We start from the raw sequence: 21669 nt of genomic DNA on the forward strand, positions 1-21669 counted from the left end.
AACTTCCCCAGAGTGAGGAAGGGCTCCAAGCTCTGCAGTAATGCTTCTTCCTTAGATAATTTGAGGCTGCCAACAGCCTGTGCTGCTGTTTAGAACAGATAATGAAGAGACACTGTTTTGAAGGGGAAAGACACATTAAGAACACGAAGAGGAAGGTGAGTTTTCCTACTGCACACGTGGCAGAGGCCCTGATTTTTGTGTGAATGTCTGACACAACTTGGTCTAGACTTCAAACTTCAGGTTGGCACAAAGCAGCACACACATTTTCCAATCCAGACAGACTAGAACAGTTTTTTGCATCAACATTAAGAACTTTATAGCTGTTCAAAATCAGCACCAATGGTTGGATTAATATTTTAATAATTACACACTTTTTACATTATGAAAATAAATCATAAATAGTGTAAAAATAATTCTGAAGATCAACTTCTCACAAGCAAGAAACAAAATCTGAAGTACAAAACTGAAAGAAAACAAAACAATATTCAACTGAAAAACAAGGAGAAATTTTAATAATAAAAACAAAAGCATGCTGTTTGATCGGGTTCAATTAAGTCCAGACCAGTGGCCACAAGAAAGTGGTAAATAATAACAAATTAAAATGGGTGATTAAAACCTTGCAATTCTTTACACTACTCATCAAAAGAGGTCTTGTGACATATTTACAGTGCTAAGACACTCAAAATATTTCTAGTATTGATAATATGATGCTGACCCATGTATTTTTCCCCCCAAACACTGAAATCCTTGCCAAATTACTTTTCTTTGTATTTTTATCTCTTCTACTTCATTTATGAGACCATTTGCAATACAAAAATAACAGCACATATAGATGAACTTAAAAAAGTAAAAAATACAAATAAAAATATATAATATTTTCCAAAGGAAAAAGTCAGATACATACATCTTAGCAACATTTTTAAAGTTGTGTGATATTTTTCCAAACATGTACAATAATATAAGAATATCCACATATATGTTAACAATATGTAAAACATTCTTCCACCAACCCAACTCTCCATAATACTTCAGGGAAGTGTGCAAGTACCAATGGGATCTGGGAGATTAATACAATTTCTTTTTAAAATAGAAACAAGTAAAACACTAAAACACGGTCCCAGGTTAAGTTAAGGCCCCCTGCTTTCAAAGAAAATTCAATTTCCAAGCAGCATTGATAATTGGATGCATTTAAAAACAAAATGAAACAAAAACAACACTCCAAACCCCTTTTAAAATACAAACTCCACTTGTTCTGTAGAGTATCCTTTTCAGAAATGATGGTGGCAGGCACTTGTTTCTAACTTCATTTAATGAATCCAACCACCAAGTAAAATACTTTAATAACAGAGGGTGCAAGAAAACCTTCATTTGTACATTACAGCAACATTGACATCCATAAAAAGACATGGCAGAAAAGAAAAAAAAAATCAGTGTTAAGTTTTAATTCCAGTCACTAAAACAGAATTTTTACAATGACTACAAATTAGACTTTCTTTTGACCACTATCTTTGCAGATGTGTTTTGTGTGAGTCTTTAGTGTGAAAATTTAGGAATCTCATTAGGTAAAATACAGAGATTTAAAAATGTAATATAAGATGGTCAAGCAGCAGAGGTCAGGAAATTTGAAGGGAAGGGTCAACCTCTGCATGCCTTGAACCTTTCCATCACTTCCAATAAAATAGGCTGACAATATCTCTGCAGTTCTTACTGAAGTAGCCCTGAGTCAGGCAAAACCCCACTGCTGAAGGCGGTAATCTCCCCTCATTACAAAGTGTAACACCTGGGTGCTCCCTCCCGTGTGTCTCAAAGAGCTTTGCAAGGAGAGGGCTCCTCTCTGTCCCCTGCCCTCGCTGGGGCTGGGGCACAGCCAGGGACGAGCCCTCCATGGCTGAGCCAGGATTGCCATCCCAGTTCTGGGGCGGCCAGTGGGACACCTCCCTCCTCACCCCGTGGGATCCAGGATCCCAGCCACGTATCCTGGCACAGCCCCCAGCCCTGCAAGCAGCACCCTCCCACCAGAGGCCAGCTGATCTCACCTGGGGTTGCTCTGTCTCTCTCGTGGGCACACGCACCCTGTCCACGGTGCGATGCTCACTGGGGCCAAAGCTAACTGTCCACACCATACACCAGCCTTAAGAATTATTCCTTTTTCAACTCCATACTTTACACACGTGCTAATAAATGAATCTGATTGTTTTGAAACTCTTTCATACTACTTACACCATAGACTGAAAGAATATACAAACAGCTGGATGAAGAGTATCATTCTGCTTTGCTACACTATCAGAATACGACATCACGACAGCAATAAATAAAAATAGAAATCAAAAATACATTGTATCATTGTTCTGTGACTTAACATCTCATGCTTTACCTCAGGAAAAAATAAAGTTTTCCAAAGCATCCTGAAAGAAAGCTTTCCCATAGTTAGTCCATGAATATGAAGACAAAGACCATGTATGTCAGACATATTCCATACAGTGCTTGAAAGATTTGCGGCCTCTGTAGCAGGACTTCTGCACAATGTGGCTTTAATGCACTGGAGTAACAGATAATTACAAAACTTCATATGAAACAAATACTGAAAACTCTCAAAGAAACAAGGATTATTCATACCTGAAAAGTCAGGGATATAGAAACTGTGTAGACTAATCCCACTACACATTTCTACAACTGAAAAGACTGGTAGAGGAACTACTATTCCTGTCACAAACTAAACAAAACAAATCATATCTTCCTGCAGGAATGCCACTAAAAGATACAACACACTAGCAGTTCAAACTATAGCTTTGCCATCAAAAGGAAAAAGATATACTAGCACCAGAAATAGTTGCTTCTTGAACAAAACAAACACGTTGCAAGTCTTCACAGGGTGCTTTTCTTAATGGAATATTAAACCTAATTTTTTATTTTTTTCTTGTACTGACCATGCAACTTTTCTAGACATTTTTAAGTTTCATTTCAATTCAATCTGAGATGCAAATATTAATGCCAAATCTATGTATGTAGTTTAACCATTCAAATGAAATTGTTTATCTACTGCTCACTCATGGTTATTTAAAAGAAATGAACATTCCATGATACTGAACAACACAAAGGCTAAAAAAGCCAAGTAAGATTATTTGAAAAGTATTCCTACCTGCTGAAAATTTAATAAAGAAATTAATTTACAAGACAGAAAAGAAAGCAAATGAAGGTGCTGAAGTGTTTCTTCAGTAGGGTTTCAGTGTCAAGGGAGTTAAAGGAGACTGAGTTTTGACTAACATTTAACAGGAGCATCTATAATTATTTTCTGAATGACAAAACCACAGGCCAAAGCTCTGCTAGCTTTATTGGTGCATATAGACATGGATGCTAGGAGGGCAGTTAAAAAATGTAAGTATACAAATTAAAAAAAAAAAAAAAAAGAGAAAGGAAGTGCTAATTATTTATCAGCATTATTTATCTTGTTGCTGTTTCTTAAATTAGTTGTGTTTGTGGACAGTCTCAATATGGAGTTGCCAAATCATCAAGCCAGATAATAAACATCCTACTTCATTTTGCATGTAAATACTCTGAAGGACCTTTAAAAAATATTTCATCTTACTGTATTGATTGCCAGTATTCGATATCTTAACAAACATTCAGCTTCTGGTGTCCACATGCACCATCCACGCAGCCAAGTCAGGACACGGTGTGAGCGACTCTTTGCTGGTGAGTTTGCTCCTCACCCAGCCTGCTGGTTCCTTGGGACATTGCTGCCTCAACAGCAGCCTCAAAGGGGCAGCTCAGAGGCCTACAGGGTGCTGCTCCTGCCCTCCCTCTGAAAGGCCCTCCGTGGTGCTATGGCTGTAACTCTGGTAACGTTTTATACTCTCTCTGTTCCTCCTGAAGGTTCCCACTGCTGAAATCATCACTGTTCTAACAGGTTGATACTTGCATCTCTGAAAATTTAGGGCAAGCAAAACGTATTTCCTCATTTCTGTGAACACTTGTTTATTTCTTACTATTGGAAAGAAGGGATTGAGCAGTAAAGATACACATGTATTCAGTGTATAGTGTGAGATTTTTGTTTTAATTAGTAAGATAATACTAATTAGAGGCCACTAAATTGACTTTTTGCTTTAAAAATCTGGGTTTTCCTCAATGAAAAGCTGGGTTTGACTCCAATATATCAAAATGACAATAAAGATTAATCAAAGAGAAATATTCAATTATAGTGGCATTTCCATTGATCTGAGATTGTGAAGCAATACAAAAAGTGTGACCCCATCTTCACATGATTTAGAAATGATGGAGCCAGGAAAAATGTGCGTTTCAAAACGGGCATAAGGTGCCCTCATATGAATGGAGACAAGCTGTCTTCTTCAACTTAGTTTTGGTCTACATATGAAAGACAACTTCTCAAAAAAAATCCTCCTAAAAATGGGATGATTCTGCTATATACATTAGGAACAGAAGTGATATAAAAAGAATTTCCATCTGCCAAATATGGCACCATTTCTCATAAATTATACTCTCAAACTAACTTCAGTGCACCATATGAAGACTCAAAATTGTAAAAAATACCTCGTGGCAAAACTACAAATGTGCACAAATTACATATTTCTAGCATTAAAAAAAATAGTGGAGAAGGAAATGTTTCTCTAGAAAGCCATCTGAACAGAAAGGGAGAAAAATCAACACATCAACAATCAACAACAGTGGAGCGTGGTGACAAGCGTGCAGTGATCATCACACAGAATTGTTTCTCTCCAATGGTTTTTGAGCAATAATGTCCACTAAAATAACCGTAACAACATAAAAGGAGCAAGATGAATACATCATTCTGTCAAACATAAAAATAAACTCTTTCTTTTCTAGACTCAAAGGCTTCAAAGACTCTGAAATAAAAACTGTTAATACTGAAACAAGACGAATATGTGGCTTGAAAGTATTTTCTTCAATGCCGTCATCACAAATGTTGAATAGATTATTGAAATGCATTCTTTATGGCAACAGAAACAGGAAAAGGAAACAAAACCAAGCCTTGCTTCCAAATTCCCGTAGAGAAGTTCAGCTAGTTATGTGTAATTCAAAGTGAATAACCTGAAAACCACACCATGATACATACATCTCAGGTCAGTTCCACTGTTATCCTCCTCTGGAGGATGATCTGATTCATCCCCACCTCAAGAGTGCTTTCTCCTGCAGCAGTCCCAAAATACAACGTGCAGAGTGCATACACTCTGTTCGTCCTCGAGTGAGGCTGAGAAGCGTCTGGTCTCAGGCGGTGTCTGCCATCAAATGATCCCTGCAGCACCTCTGTAACCTTTTCAAACAACCCACAGAGAAGTCTGGTTTCTTCTTCAATCTTCTGTCCCCCCGATGAAGGACTCGACAGGGCCTATCGTGAATGTCTTCACGGCTGTGAGCAGTGCAAGGCAAACCGACGCTGATCAACAGGCGGGGCGCTCTCTGATCCAAGGGGCCAAGTATCCCGCAAGAATGGAAGCCATCCACCTGCAGCTGGAATGCTACTCCCCAAAAATTCAAGGCCTCTCTCTACGCTCCTCTGGTTTATCTCTTTTTAGCAATGAGCCATGGTGTGACTCCCTTGAGATGACAAGAGGAAATGACTGAGAAGCTGGAATCAAAGGCCACCGTCAGCAGCCACTCACGATCACACGGCAGGCAGGTCTGGCACACACACTCATGCTTTTAGTGCACACGGGCAGATGCGGTGTCATGGATCAGTGACGTGCTTAAGATGGACATGGAAGCCAAGTCAGTAAACTCCAACAGCAGCTGGTACAGTACATTTCATAGCATTTTGCTCTTATTTGGTCACAATTTCTTGTAAACTAGTTCATGGCACTCATTGTCCATGCACATCCACAAGCCAAAATATAAGAATTTACAGAAATATTAATTTCTATTACTGATCATTATTTTGAGTTCTCTCCCATTAGAGAGACAATTTTTGCAGGTTTATCCTGCAGTTATTGTATCATCTAACTGCAGATGTAGGTGAAAAACAGATGTATGTATGGACTATTGCAAACAAGTAGAAGCAGCTACATGTAAACATATCTCAGACTTGTAAAATCAAATTTTCAGTTCTCAACTATAAATAAAAAAGTGGAGCACTATATACACAACTTCATGCTTGTAAGGTTAGATTCATCACTGCAGAAACAAAAAGAGATACAGATTAATCAAATTAGTAAGATATTTCAGACATCTATTACAAATACATAGATAAGGCAGAGTTGCAAATATGGATAGTTATTTTCTCAGCACCAACTATTCTTCGGAGATAAATGCACCCAGGATTTCACTTATGCTTCATCTTTTCTGATATATTATATGCCAGTATCCCTCCAACTACATTATTCTGAATGCTGTGTATTTAAATCAAGCACTATCTAGGTTAAATATTTACTAAAATAATGTCACCAGTTAATATTGCCATAAAATACAAAACTCAGGAGGATTTATTGAATAGAGAAGAAAGGCAAAGAAAAGGTCAGGATACACTGTCCTTTTCAGTATCCCAGAAAGCCAATATAATAACAGATCAACAGATATATTTGACAAAAATGCCACATCCATGACCTTTTATACTGAATAGGAAGCACTGATCATCTGCAGAAACCAAAGGATGTGTGAGCCTTCATGTGAAAAAAGAAAAGTCTTGGACTTTTCACAAAACTAATGCCAACTATTTCTACAGTACTGCCTCAATGAATTGTTCTACACAAATTACAACACATCACATCAACTACTGTCACGGAGAGGTCTGATCTTGCATTGCTGGATATGTCTGTCTAGGAGGCTCTGAAGTATATCTTGATACTATTCAGTATGATTGTGACAGGCATATCTGTGTTCTAAGGACATACAGGTCCTGAAAAGAAAAAGCTCTGCCCGTCCTACCTTTTGCCAACAGCCAGGCATTGGTAATCCATCAGGACCCTGTTTCAAGGGGAGCAAAAGGATGAAAAAAAAAAAAGAGAATAAGTAAGTTTGACAGGATAGATATTTCATCAACATCTGTTAGAACAGCTGAAGCAGCTTTGACTTTCTATCTAAGAAGTAGCTACCAGTTAACTTATTTCCTCTCTTATTCTCAAAGTGAAGGAAAAGCCAAAGGCAGGAAAGTTTACACTTTCTCTGCCATAAAGATTTGCACTTTTCTGCCATAAAGATTGGGGTTTTTTCTAGATCATTAGAACTTCTTCATCAGTTTCCTATTGCTACTAGACCACAGGCTACATGTTATTTTAAATATAATCTGTTTTATTCACAATAATCTGTATCGGAATGTACAAGATCAGTGAGAAAAAAAAATACTATCACTTTTATCTGGAGAGTATTATGTTTTATGGGCTCCTTGTTCAAAGGTCACCCTGTGATAAAGACTCAAATGGGAGTAGGATCTTTTAACTTTCAATATCAGTTTTTGAATGAAGCAGCAAAATCCATACCTTGCATGCCACAGTGGAAGAAAACATCAGCAGTGGGAGCAGGACAGCACAGCACCACTGATTATTTCAGTGCTTAGACAACATGGCCATCTAATTTCTTCTCATGTTAGTAAGAATCTCTCCTTCTCATGTATCATTTCTACCTTCATGTATCTCCATGCATCCAGTAAGATCAGGGCCAGCTTCTGACCAGAGTCATACTGGTTTTCATGGATCTAATTCCAATTTATATGGCTGCTCAGGGTTTATTCAGGGAGTTATTTACTCAGAATTAGGAGCACATACAATGTAACTAGACTATGCATAAGCAGAAGAAAAATCAGGCCTTTAGAGTTCTTAGAATTTAGAATATCAATACCTAATATTAACCTACATGTAAAGATAATGGTTAATATGGATTTTTGAATATACTTGCATGTGGTCCGGTGTGAATTACTTGCTACCTAAACAAGAGACAGTGCTGCATGCTAAACAGCTTATTCTAGCAATTATCCACAAACAGAATATTTTTGATCCATCAACGATTGTTAGTGAATCTTCAGATATAAATGATAATACAGAGACAGAGAAACATTTTTAAATTCCAAAAGCATGCTTGATTATCCCCAACAAAATATGAGATATGGTTACCATTAATTGGAAGCAAACAACATGGACTATGGAATAATCTTAATGGACTATGTATTTACAATTAAAAAGCAAGTGACTCCAAATAGAAGTGCTATAGTCAAAATAAAACCTACTTAAATTTAACATTCATCTCAGAGAACCGTGCTTAACCACCAAACAATATCAGAACATGCAGATCGAAATTTACTGTGAACATTTAAAAAGAAAATCCTCCTTGTATCTTTAGGAAATGTGTATATCCTATTCATTTGGGGTTTTCTTTCTTAAATGGAAAAGAGCTCCAACTTACTTTACCACTAAATAAAAATCATTGTTGCCAGATTGGTACAAGGGAGAGGGTCAAGAAGTAGCATTTTAGTATAGGTGGGAACTTGAATTCATGCTAGCATAGGGTGGGGAGTGTTGTGTGTATTCCAGGAGGGTAAGTTCCAGGGGTAAGACCATTAAATTGAGGACATTAAATAACAAAGACAATGAGGGTTTGGGCTGCAGACCGTTATATTCTTACAAACATCAGGTAAGCTTTTTATTTCCAGATGTGTTTGAATACTCTGATGAACAGGCCAGACACCACAAACATCACTTGTGGATGGTCTGGAAGCCAAGTTCCAGCTTGGCTTACTGAAAACCTTGATTTTTAGAAACAGTATTTACATTCCTCTGTTTGTGACTCTCATTTTGGCTAAATTGTGAAAACATGCCCCTAAGATGGCAAGGATTTGGGAGGAAGACCAGGGTGCAGAGTAGCTATGGGACAGGCCAGGGTGTGGAACTGAGCCAGTGCAGACAGAAGTCATCAGACTTGATTAGAGGTGAACGTTGTGCTGGATTTCTACAACTTTGGGTTCAGGGTGAGTGAGGCAATGGGTATTGTGCGAGGAAAGTAACAAACCAATGATTCTCAGGGAAAATGTAGGAAGGGCACAAACTTATAAATTACCAGGTGATGTGGGAGCAAATTGCTGAGAGTTAGGCTTAAGGTGTCAACAAAAACGTGTGTTCTCTCACTGCAGTTATGATCACTCGAAGCAGCTGGCTTGTTCATGCACATGCATGTGTTAGATGAGAAATGTAACGTCAGCTCAGAAAAACATTGCTTTACATTGAGAATGGCTGACTACAAGCAAAGGAACTGCATGCAGGGTTGGTAGGAAAGAGAAATACTGTACCAATTGGCAAGGGGCATCCAGCCCATCCAGGCCAGGCTGGCCTGGCTCCCCTTTTTCCCCCTTAATTCCACGGAATCCCTGTTTGTAAAGATTAACTTGCAATGTTACTGTCAAAGAAATGCCTTCAGCATTGACTTAAATGGAGTGAACAAAAAACAACAGAGAGGCAAGAGGAACAAGCTGACTGCTTATGATTTAAACATGTGGGGTACTGATTCTGGCACATTCCAAATTTGGTTCCTTTCCAATGTATTTTGCAGAAAAAAATGAAAAAAGAAACCCAAAAAACTCACTATCAAAACCTCACAAACTTCGACCAAAGTTCTTAAGTCTGGTGCTTTAACCCCTCCCCATTAGGAGGTTTACAAACAAAGTCTGCCCCAGAATTTGCACTTGAGATGAAGCTGTTAACAAAGGGCAACAGGTTAGACAGTAGCTGGTGCTTGTTCCTCTCCCCTCATCTCTTATTCCATCAGTTTACAGCAGGATGACTGATCTTCCAATACACAAGCGAGACGTACCAATGGGCAAGGTGCATCTAATCCAGGAGCACCCTGTTCTCCTTTCTCCCCTTTAGGCCCTTTTTTGCCTTTCTTTCCCTTTTCCCCCTGTGGACACAATGGTTTGGATAAAACAAGTTTCATTCTTTTGAAAAAAGAAAATAAAGAAAGATTGGGTTTAAAGTTTGGGTTTTTCTTTTTAAGCCAATGGAGAGCTGAAAGGACACTTACCACTGTGTTCAGGTTTGGATGGTGCATTATGTGGAAAAATAAATTATATGATCACAAGCAAGAACTGCAATCAGTTTGTATTAGTTTGTGTTGGTATTTCATATCAGTATTATGAATGTTTTGAAACCTAGAACAGGGCTTGAAATAATTGATTTCTTGAGACAGAGGCAAATCTGCAAATCCCCCCAATCTGCAGTCCAAAATAAGAGGTCTCAAATTTTGGCCAGTGATAGCACTGAAGGGTACATGCTCACTAAGCTGAACTTGTCAGCTTCCCAGAGGATTTGCCACTAGTCAGAAGTAACTTTGGGAGAGCAGAATCCATCAGCAGAGTGTTCTGATACAAGACCTGTGGCACAGATGCTTCACAGGGATGACTGACTCAATTCCATCAGCTTCCAGGGTGTCACATCAAGGGTGAACCTGCCCAGGAGCATCCTTTACTAACTGACCCTCTGCACTCTGGTAAGAGTTTGGAACAAATCCTGTTCTCTGTGGTGTCCATAGAAACCCATGGACATCACTGAGGGTGCACTGCTGTCACTCCAAATAAAACACGACCATTTCAAACCCTGTTACAGGAATCAAAACACTCAAACTGCTTGATGGAGAGGTGTTATGACACTTCCAACAATTTCACACTGTCTTGGCATCATAAAGTAACCAGAGTGATAATTAGATTGTTTATTTAAGCATTTCAATATTCAAATATTCTGTATTCTGCAGGCAATGTTTCATCTATTTGTTTTACCAAAATTCAATCCTTTGATTTTACACTGAGTTTTCTTTTTAAATGTGAAAATTTCAATGCTTTCATTCTCAGGGCAATTAGTTGATTCCCCTCAACAAACCTACCCGTAAAGATGACCTCACCTTCAAGCAGTGTAAGAGGTTTAGAGAGTTCATTTTATAATTGATTTCACACCAGTTGATCACAATGGTAAATGAGTTTCAGGTTGCTCTCAATTTCACAAAAATCAAAAAGGGATCACTTAAAAAAATAACAAATTGGACTAGGATTGTAAAAAATGGGATAGGAAGGATGAGTAAATCAGGATATCACAAAGAAGTGGGAAAAATAGTCATAGGAAAATTAGTATAACATCGGAGAACCGGCAAGTGAGGTTGTGGCTATTGGGAGGATTTAATTTGTGAGGAAAAGGGTAAAAAAGACAGAGGAATTGTAAGGAATGAGGGTAGAAGGAGAAGGAAGGAATGCCCCTTTGGAAAGACAGACGGATTTTGGTGAAGCATATTAAATAGACATTTAACTTGTTCCACACCACTACAGAAAGGCTTAATCCATTAACAATAGATAATTATATAAATAATATTTTAAAAAGGAAGGAAAGCACATTCATCATTTCATATAACAGCATACTTGACACATTCAAATAAAACAAAATGTTCCATGAACAAAACATACTGCATCCATGTCACGATGGAAGCAAAGTTACTTGTCTATCTTTTCTGTGTGCCAAAAGGTCACAGGATAATATTTGGAAAAACAGCAACCCAAAATTGCCAGTCCTTACCAAATGATAAGATTGTGATGTAAAAAAATCCTCACAAGACAAGAACCATAAATTGACTACATTTCCATCTTAAACCTACAAAGATGATAATGTAGCAGAGAAACCCAACAGCTTAGGGTCAAATGTTGTGCTATTTGTGCTCAGTGCAGGACCAATATATCTGCAATGAGTGTATGCAAGCACAAAGCATAGACATACTCCAAAAAGGATTCTGAAAATGAACAGTACAGTTTGGTTTCTGACTATGTTTAAATTTTGTTTCGATTTTTTGTTTTTTTAACTCTTTGTTTTACAAGCCAGCAGGTAATTATTTTCAATTTCCAGTTTTGCAGGCAGATTTACGATCTTACTCAAACCAATACAACAGTTACCTGTGTAGAAAAAAACCTGAATTTCCTGAGTACTTTACTACTTTTTCCACTGACTGAGTACCTTCTTTTTAATCTTTGATCTTCACTCTTTATTCTGAACTACAGAAACTCACAGGAGTTATGGGGATTCTACATGTGATGAGGATAAAAAAACTTCCTTTCTGTCCTTCCTCAGTGCCTAGAGAAATAAAAAATTGTGGCACTTCTGCAACACTGTTATGGTTGGAACAATCTGCAATCCTCACATGCACAGATTTTCATCAATGCAGAGTGCAGGGGAAAAGGATAATGCCTTTTCATCCTCTGTTCAGACACACCATACTCTGTCAAATATGCAACAACAGTCACAACTGTGCATCTGAGACTGGGGTCCACTTCCCTCCCTTCCCCACAACACGATCTCAAACTTTGGTCAAAGCTTATTTGTTTCTGAAAGATTTTTTCTATTCATACAACTTGAAAAGACAACCTTTTTTTCTGATGAGTGCTCCTGGACTATAATTTTATATGAGTAATTACAGGTAGAACACTTTAAAAAATATTTTTACAGCCATGTTAAGATGACATAATGCAGACACTGACTTGCTTTCACAGTAGCAGAACTACAGATGGGCTAAAACACAGATCAGCAAACTTAAGAAGTAAAGATTTATTCCCTGCACGTCTATGAAAAAGTGTCACTGGTTCTCTTTAGAATATTCATACTGATATGCATTTTTGCAGGGCAATTTAAGTTTCTTAACTAGAAACTCATTGATCTCAATTTGTGTGATGTCAGATCAATAGCCAATACTGTAGAAAAAATATTTCTTTAAATATTAATAAATATTTAAAACCAAGAACTCATAAGCTAGATGGTCAAATTGTTTATTTGTTATTACAAAAATGGCTTATCTGTTGAAATGGGTGCTGTTACACCAATTTGGTCATAGATAATTAGTAATTTACATAAGGAAAACCTTATCTAGAACACAGAAGACTTGTTATAATGAGAACTTGGATTAATTGCACTACTTCGCATCTTTTCAGAGTCAGCTTTCTATTTGGAAAAGAAACTATTGATGCAGGTCAAGTAATTTTGATGAAATGTTTGCTTACATGATACAAATATTCCCTAATTTCTGGGAAAAATTTGTTTAAACTGCGCAATGGAAGTGTCTTCCACAGAGGTCTCAGCTATATCTTCCCTGACTTTTCACTAGGAAAGGCCTTCCTTTGCCTCCTAGGTTTCCTTAAATACTCTGGGAATTTTTAAGGCAGGTATTCTATGTCCATTTCTGCCCTACAGACTTCCTTGTCATTCCTCTTTCTGGAAGTCCACACAACAGCATCTTTTTTGAAACATGTAACAGACTTGCTACCTACTTTATCCCATGCATTCTCCTCAGGAGACAGGGTTTGCCTTTTCATGCATTTTTAGGGGGATGAAGGACCAGAGTTCTTGGGAGATGTGTCCTGCAGCCCAAGAGAACAAGTCTCCACAGGCAGCCCAAATCACAACTGAGCTCCAAAAAGGGTGTAGCTGTGCCACACACCATTCCCACAGAAAATTCCCTCACTCCCTTGCAACTGAAGTCCCATGTTTGACTTATCTAGTCAGTCCCTGGGAATCAAGTCTAATATCCAAAGGCAGCACACTGGACACTGGGATATTAAAACATTCTTACATCCTGAGTGCTGAATCTCATCTGTTCCATTTTCACATTATATTTGTATAAGCGAGAGTTTTACCAGCTTTCCATCTTTTCTTCCAGAAATCTTCTGGAGCTCTGGTGGCTGAAATTTGTCTGTCTTATCTGCTCTAGCTGTACATGGAAACACAGACTCAAGGTGTGGCTGAAAGGGAGTTCTGGAGGTTGCCTAAGATCCCCATTGTGATCAGGGTGATTTCTGACCCTAGGTCAGCTCAGACCAGACCAGGTTCTGCAGTGCTCCTTGGGCAGGGGTCCAGCCCCCTCTCTGGACTCCCTGTCCCAGTGCTGTGCTGTCTTCCTTGTGAACAATTGCTCTGAACCTCTCAGGAGCACCTTGTGGTCATGTGTTTCCCCATTTGCAATTGCCCAGAAGAGTTTTGCTCTATCATTTTTCATCTCCCCTTCTGAGTAGTTTGGCCATCCCATTGTCAGACTAAGCCAGTCCCCCTCCTCCACTCTCTGCCACTGGTTGTGTTTGCCCCAGACCTCTGCCAGCTTGGTAACCTTCTTACTCTGCAATTTTTTCATGAACTGTGAGGCTCAAAAGGCCATCTGCAGTATTGATGCAACCTCACTGGAACTCATTAGAGAGGCATAATTACTTATTTTTATCTTCTGGACACAACTCTTTGAATGTACCCCAGGGTGAGAACACACTGTTAAGCTCACTCCATTTGGCACCTGCTGTAACTCCCCCTCAGCACAAAGAGCATTTTGACCATCACCTCTCTGAGCTGGCTGTTATCAGTTGCACCTTTAGACTGACAGCTGCTCTCAAGGAGAAAAGCTGTTCACTGGTGGCAGATGGACCTGTACTCGGGCAGCAAGCAAGGGCTTCATTCATTGTGATTACTCTGCCAGGTCAAACACTGCATTTACAACATTCATGGAGCACCTGCCTAAACAACTGTTGTTCTGCAAAATCAGTACCTTACCAGTGATCTCTGAGCTCAAAAGAAAGAGCAATACACCAAGGGACAAAAGGGAAGGATGAATTTCATCATATCCTTTTCAATGCATTCTTGGGAAGCATTTTGCCTGACCAGATTAAGAAATGGAGATGAACTCTAACACTCATGGTGACTTTTTAGCCCTTCTTCTTTTGTTTAGGATACCATGAGAAGTTAATCCAGCCTAACCCTGCATATGTCAGCTTGACTAGAACATTGGTCTGAGCTAGAAAAATCATCTGCTGCATGTATGGACTTTTACATGAAGTGGCTTGGTGTGAGTTTTAATTCAGCAATTTTAGCAGCTGGGCTTTGTGCTGGATATAAATGGAAGAGATTTGCTCATGAACTTTCTCTACACTTACATTAAGTCCTGCATTGCTTTTTACTAAACAGATTTCCAAGTCACTGTGTCTGGACACTGAAAATAAAGTCAGCTGTTGCTGTTAACTTCACTGTCTAGTTGATTTACCAGAATGGTAGAATATATGATTCAATTTAAATCCAAAAGTATCACAAAGTCCTTAACTGCAAATAAAACTTTGTCAAAAATAAAAATTCAGACAGTTCTTGTCTTAGACACTTGGTGTGGAACAGGTAGCATGTACAGGCATGTTACACCAGGATGAACCACTAGTGTGCAAATACTGCCAGGAAACAGAGCTGAGCTCTTCAGTATAAAATCACTACCACAACAACTAATGTCTGCATTAAATATTTCAGGACTTTCAACAAGTGCAGGATGGATTGGAGAAAACAAGCCTAAAAAAACCAAAGGGCTGTGCTTTGGGACATTTTGGTATTTTTAGTCCTATACATACTTTTTCTGGTTTTTCATGATTTTGCTCTAGCATGTATCTCTGAGTTGCCTTTTGGCACACAGTAAAAACAAAGGTAAGTTTTAATGAGAAAATTTGCAGTGTAAAGACAGCAGAAGTGATTAGCTGAGGAATCAAGCAACAGTTATGAACACTATGGTCACCTTTTCTCCCTTTTCTCCTATATCACCCTTTTCTCCTCGAGGACCAGGGAAACCCTATAAAAACAAAGCAGACAAAGATAGGTTGACTTTTATTAACATGCAGATTAAGTTCTCAAATACTCCTGGAAAACCTAAAAAGATGATTTCACTACATGCTCTGTACATATATTATGCGTGGACACATGCACAGACACAAGAGCATGTGAGACAAGTAAGCCACAGAGGCTGGCAAAGACATTTTGGCAGCTACAGAAAGAAATCATACCACTCAAACTATCAATCATCCATGCTACATCCAAACTAGCAATCGTTCATGCTACATAGCTTATGTGCATTCTTAAAAAGACTCCTCCAAGTTAGGGATTTCAGTGTAGGACTACAGAAGAGGACTTTCACTAAGTCTTTTTAGCATGCAAAGGAAAGAGCCTATGTTTTGAAATATATCCCTTACTATGAAATTATTCTCTTTAATTAGAATAAATTTAGTTAACCAAGTGCTAAGTGACCCCTTGTTCTTCTACAAATGAGTCATCTGAATATATTCTTAGCAAGCATTTTTTCAGCCCACTGACATCGAAAGGACCAAGTTCTGGTATTGCTGAGCACCACTATCTGGGGTGTCTGTCGATAAGGGCTGTACATTGCACAATCTTTGTCCTCTTCAGCACAGAGAAAGAGCAAACACAGCACTCAGCACACCCTCTGCAGGTCCTGCATGCACGCTAAAGGGCAGCAAAGGCCTTGTGCCCCACAAGGGATCCTTGGCAGACTCTTACCCACCCCTGAGGGTGCCCTGGTCACACACATTACTTACATCAAGGCCAGGCTCGCCGTCTTTGCCCTGCCAAAGAACCACAGGAACTGCATTAGCTTCCCTCAGACAAGGACCTGCTGCCCATCCTTAGCATTTCCAGGAACTGATAACCTGGCTGCAAAATTTTGCTTGACTTTAAAGTCTGCAGGCAGATTCCAGGAGCAAGCTAAAAATACAAAACCAGCTAAAAACCTATAAAATTTTATTTTTAGTTCGCAGGAATGGGAAACAGAAATAGGATTAAAAAAAAAAAATTAACTCACAAAGGTGACCCTCACATAAAAATGTGTGGCAAGCTAATTTAACACTCCATGGAGCCTGAAAACTGTCTCCAGCCATGACTCCTGATCCAATTAAATGGATCCAATTTAACCACAGGTCTGTATTCCAGCTTAAATTAATTAATCAAACGGATTAGACTGGAGAGGGTATGGAAACACTAAAAGTCTCCTGGAAAGGCTGGTTGTGCCTGGCCAAGCACTTTTACATGACTTTCCTTGCGTCAAAGTACAGAAGAGACTTGTGTATATGTACACACCTGACCCAGTCATCAGCAGTGTAAACAGGGAAAGTCATCTGATTTTATTGGGGATATCGTCGTCAGGCCAAAGGAAGTTCTCCCTCATATTTTAGAAATGGATAACATAATTAAAGTTATTGATTTAAAACAAATAATTTCACCTATGAGTGAGCAACAATGAAATTGTCACGTAACTTCTGAGTAGATGGCACAGAAATGAAAACAAAACGGGTCTCTGAAGCAACAAACAAAACAAAAACATAATGGCGTAGAAACCCTGCAGAATGGAAATCCAAGCAGCAAACTGACACGAAGAAATTCTCAGCTTTCCACAGCTCCTCCTGAATTCCTGCCACTCTCACATTGTCCCCAGGCAGCTGATGGCCAAAGGCTGCTGCACCAGGAGCACCTGCATTCTGCATCTCCTCTCCCTTGCTGGTTCATGTCAGGTCTGGTTTTTTACGTGCATGGGTAGAAACCCAACAGTGTGATACAGAACACTGACTTTGCACTGTCAGGGTTTATTATCAATCTCTGCCTTTTCCAACTAATTCTACTGCTAGGTGAAAATCAGCCATAAAGCACACAAAGTTTAATCAGGGAGGGATGAAAAGTGCAGTGTGTACAAACTCTGTGCAACTTACAGGCAAGCCATATGGTCCTCTGGGTCCAGGGTCACCTACAGTTCCCTTCTCACCCTAAGAAAAGATTACAGAACAAGCAAACAAAAACATTGGCTATCATAGAAATTATCTCTACCAAGTGCTTTAGGTTAAAGTTTATGCATTCCTAAGTATTTTGAGTGAAAAATATCCAAGCTCATTTATTTTCATTAAATGTTTAAGGGATAAAGAGAAGGTGTGAATTATCACTCTTTCTAGGAAGAATGACTTTTTGGGCATATGATATCACATTCATTTCTAAATACGTTAGTAGCTGAAAATATGTTTCAACTGAACACACACTAGTGTCAAGTTTAAGCTTCTGACAGCTTAATGTTGCTCTTAGTAAAAATCCAAAGTTGTAATGAAAACTGAGGATATACAGCATCAAGCTGTATATACACACAGCAGCTGAGTTGCAACACAGTGACAGGCAAAAATAATGTGTCAGTCAAAGCTTGATTTAAGTAGGCAATGCTATTAACAGTGACATTGTGAAGATTATCCTGTGCACTGTGCTGTTGCTAAATCCTCTACTGGATTCTAGATACGTGATGTAAATACTCTGGTTTATTAAAATCAAAACAACCGTAATAATATGCAAGACAAACAAGTACAGAGATTTCTCCAGAAGTCTGATCTCATTCTGCACTAAAATCCATGGAAAAATTACCAGTTTCCAGAGGAGTGCTGCCAAAGTCATTTTGCAAGCTTAATACAGGGTAAACTTTTCCAAACGGAATGGAATTTCAAGGCGACGAATTTCAGGTTGACAGTAATAATCACCTTTGCTCTCTAATTTTTCTTTATCAAGATTGATATGAAGTTAAGCTTCCTAAACCAGCCAGGACTAGCCCGTATAACTGCAAGCACAGGTCCCTGTGAGCTTGGTAGGGAGTCAGGGCTGGGAAGAAGGTGTGGAAAGCAGTCTTGTTTCAGACTGTTCTTTCCTCTGAATGAAATCCACCAGAAAAGCATTTCTCTCTGGAGAGAACTAAACGGCTCGAAATGTTGATGTTGAAATGAAAGAAGAAAATCCTGACCACCTCTAGTTTTCAAAGCTCCTACTCTGGATTTGTCATGCAGGGTGACTTGGATCCCTTTGTCACCCCCTTTGTGAGCCCACCCTAACACAGGCTGCCTGCAGGGCTCATGGTGAGCACAGGGGCTGTGTTTCATCCTGGCATTTGCTGCACTTATGCTCGTGAGAGAATTCACTGTACAGCATCCTCTGGATTATTTACTCCTTACCATTATTTCATTAATGACTCTATCATTAAAAGCACAAGACAGAGATGTAGATGTCTCCACAGTAATCACCACTAATTAATAGTGGTGATTACTGGCATAGCCAAGCACTTGGCACAGCTCTGAAAATGGGCTGCTATGTCTAAATTTCATTGACTGAATTACACAAAAAGGCAGGCACCAGCACCAACAGGACCTTAACCTTAATCCCAGCAATAAGGAATTTGTTAGAGTAACTGACATTTGATCTGTTTTAAATACTTTATATTTTTACTTATGTGGGCACTTGCTTTAGTCTAGAGCTAATGAGATGTGCAGTGTCAGGCATTTCTGGATTCTGCTGCTCCCCTGCTAATTTCTGAGCAGATTTTGGGCTGGATGCCCTGGCAGGACAATAGGAGGTATTGGGAACTAACAGCTGATTTTCAAAACAATAAATGCCTTGCAGCTTTAAAGCTTTCTGCTAAGAAGAAACTAATGTGTTGACCTATGTAGGTAAGAGCTACAGAAATCTTTGATCAGGACTTGAAATATGTCAAGACCAGTTAAACATCTTTTTTTTTTTTTTTTAATCTTCAACAGCAAGATGACTGTACAAAGTCTTCTCAAGATAGGCTTATAACATTGCTAAACATATGGCAGACATAAAAATACTGAATGTATCAGTCTAGGAAATAATCACATCTGTTATGTAAGAATATATTTGAAGAACTGTATCTCAGAATTTTTTGTGACCAATACAAAGCACATGCTGAAACATGTTTGGAATATCAGATGAGGTCCTGAATGTTCATGGATCATATGAGATTAATGGACTGTCATGAGCATACTGCCCTAAACCATCACAATTTCCTTCAGGGTAGCAGATATTAGCAAACTTCAAGATTTTGTTCTAAATTTATTTGTGAGACAATCCATCAGTGTCCAAAGAACAGAAAACATAACGTATGTTTTTGCATCCTATTTCACTTCAGTCTCCTGAATCATGGACAAATATGAGTTACAATTTCAATGAATAAAGCTGAATAATCTGTGTCTCCATTAGGATAGACAGGGAGATTTCATAACACTGTTATGGTGAGAAATATTTTAACCAAATTAAAGAGAATGCACTTTAGCTACTAGAATTAACTGTGTGTAATGATGACAGTGCTGCAGAGGCTACACATCTGAAAGCTAAAATCAAGCTCAAAACCAGGCCTTTGTCACCAATGAAAAGAAAAAAAAAGAAAATGTTCATTTCCAGCTCTCAGATTCCTTTAGCTGGTCAAGAAGCTGGATATACATTATGCCTGTCATCACCCTTCAGGCTTACACATCCCCTTTCATCACTAGAAGCTGAAGATATCTGTTTCCCAGTGTTCTCTACTTTCACTCAAGACAGTATGCAAGTAAAAATAATAGGTACACAGTCAGATTCAGAGGCTTATTATGACCCACTCCTCCATTTAAGAAAGATGGTCTCAGTAAAATCTCTCTAAGCACTTGCCAAAATGCAATTCCAGTAACTGAAAATTAGTAAGAATTAATAGACACTGTCTTCATAAATTGTATTAATTCACATTATTAATTACTCTTTCAGTTTCTACTAAAAAACACATAAAATGTGTCATGATTTTCTTATTCTACCTTGTCACTGTCTAAACAGACTTTGTATAAAGATGATCTGACATTTTCTATTTTAATAGTTAATTGAAAATCAGCAACCCGCCCTAATTTGCACAACAGTTTGCTCTACCTCAGAGCAGTAATTGAGCATCTCCTCAAATGCAGCCAGTGCAACAATGAATTCATGATTATTCCGTTAAACAGCCCTAATGCCCTCCTAGATTTATAAGATTTTTCTTATCAATACAGACAAAACAGGGCCCTATCCAGTGACAGTGAACACTGGCCCTATGCACTGTTTTTAGTTAAAAAGTAGAGTCTGAAATCTGCAGACAAAAACGTTTCCCTCCTGCTTTCACATAAACAAGTTCAACAGTTGCAAATGCAAGTTGTAAAACAGCATTAAAAATACATGATTTGTTATTTAAATAACGAGACATATATCAACACTGTGCACCTGTTACATAACTGTGCTACAAACAACTCCTCCCAAATGGTATTGAATAATTAAATGAACAATTACAGCAACAATCTTGCTTGTTGCCTGCTTGGGAAAAAACCCTTCCATCTGTCTTGTGAACTTCCTCCCATTCATTTAGCTCCACAGAAAATGGTGGGTGTGTAGGAATTTTCTGCACACCTTGGTCTCTCTATTTTTGTGAAGTTCTCCCTCTGTGCTCATGCAATTACTGATTTACATCACAGCAATTCCTATCCCCTTTTCAGCTAGCTACTGCTTTTCAACAGTTACAGTGGGGCTTATTCCAGATCTAGCCATATGACTTCTCATGACCTTGAATACCCTCACAAGAAAAAAACATTAGTAGCTGTCTTCCACACACAGAAAGAATAGTTCATATTATATTTAATTGTCAAAGACATTTCAACTGGTAGTACACATGCATGTCCTTCAATATAAAAGGTCATAATGCAAGAATAAAATGTATTGTATTTTATATACTTCTACATGTGTATCTCATCTAAATTTTTTACTTAAGATTAGAGGATGTTCAACTATTTTCCACAGAGTTGACAAAAGATAAATATTGTCCTGATTGAAGGAAAAAAAATTGAATCAGTAATCCCCTAGAAAAACAAAAAATACTCAAGTCCTTCAGGCACTTAAGTAGTCTTAAGAGGTAACTGCAGCCCACTGTACAGTTTAATCTGGACTGTGCTGCATGTCTTGTATTCATCCCTCAGTACACAGCCCTGTAAAAATGAATCTTACCTTTCTCAGATGAAGCTAACTGGACCTCTGCCATGTGGCTTTGTCCTTTTTACAGCTAGTCTGAAGTTGTTATAGC

At 38.6% G+C, this 21669-nt stretch overlaps 1 protein-coding gene across 1 annotated transcript in view; it reads right to left on the reverse strand.

Moving 5' to 3' along the window:
* Positions 1-300: 300 nt before the first annotated feature.
* The window catches only part of COL25A1 (collagen type XXV alpha 1 chain), a 300860-nt gene continuing 279491 nt past the window's right edge, over positions 301-21669 (reverse strand). Inside the window, exons 32-37 of the mRNA XM_064710946.1 lie at positions 17489-17542; positions 16325-16351; positions 15511-15564; positions 9248-9325; positions 6898-6936; positions 301-6147 (exon numbers count right to left, since the gene is read on the reverse strand). Coding sequence (XP_064567016.1) covers positions 6145-6147; positions 6898-6936; positions 9248-9325; positions 15511-15564; positions 16325-16351; positions 17489-17542 — 255 coding nt within the window. The 3' untranslated portion in view covers positions 301-6144. The remainder of the gene's footprint in view (positions 6148-6897; positions 6937-9247; positions 9326-15510; positions 15565-16324; positions 16352-17488; positions 17543-21669) is intronic.

This window comes from Zonotrichia leucophrys, chromosome 4, assembly GCF_028769735.1.
Source record: "Zonotrichia leucophrys gambelii isolate GWCS_2022_RI chromosome 4, RI_Zleu_2.0, whole genome shotgun sequence".
Classification (NCBI taxonomy): domain Eukaryota; kingdom Metazoa; phylum Chordata; class Aves; order Passeriformes; family Passerellidae; genus Zonotrichia; species Zonotrichia leucophrys.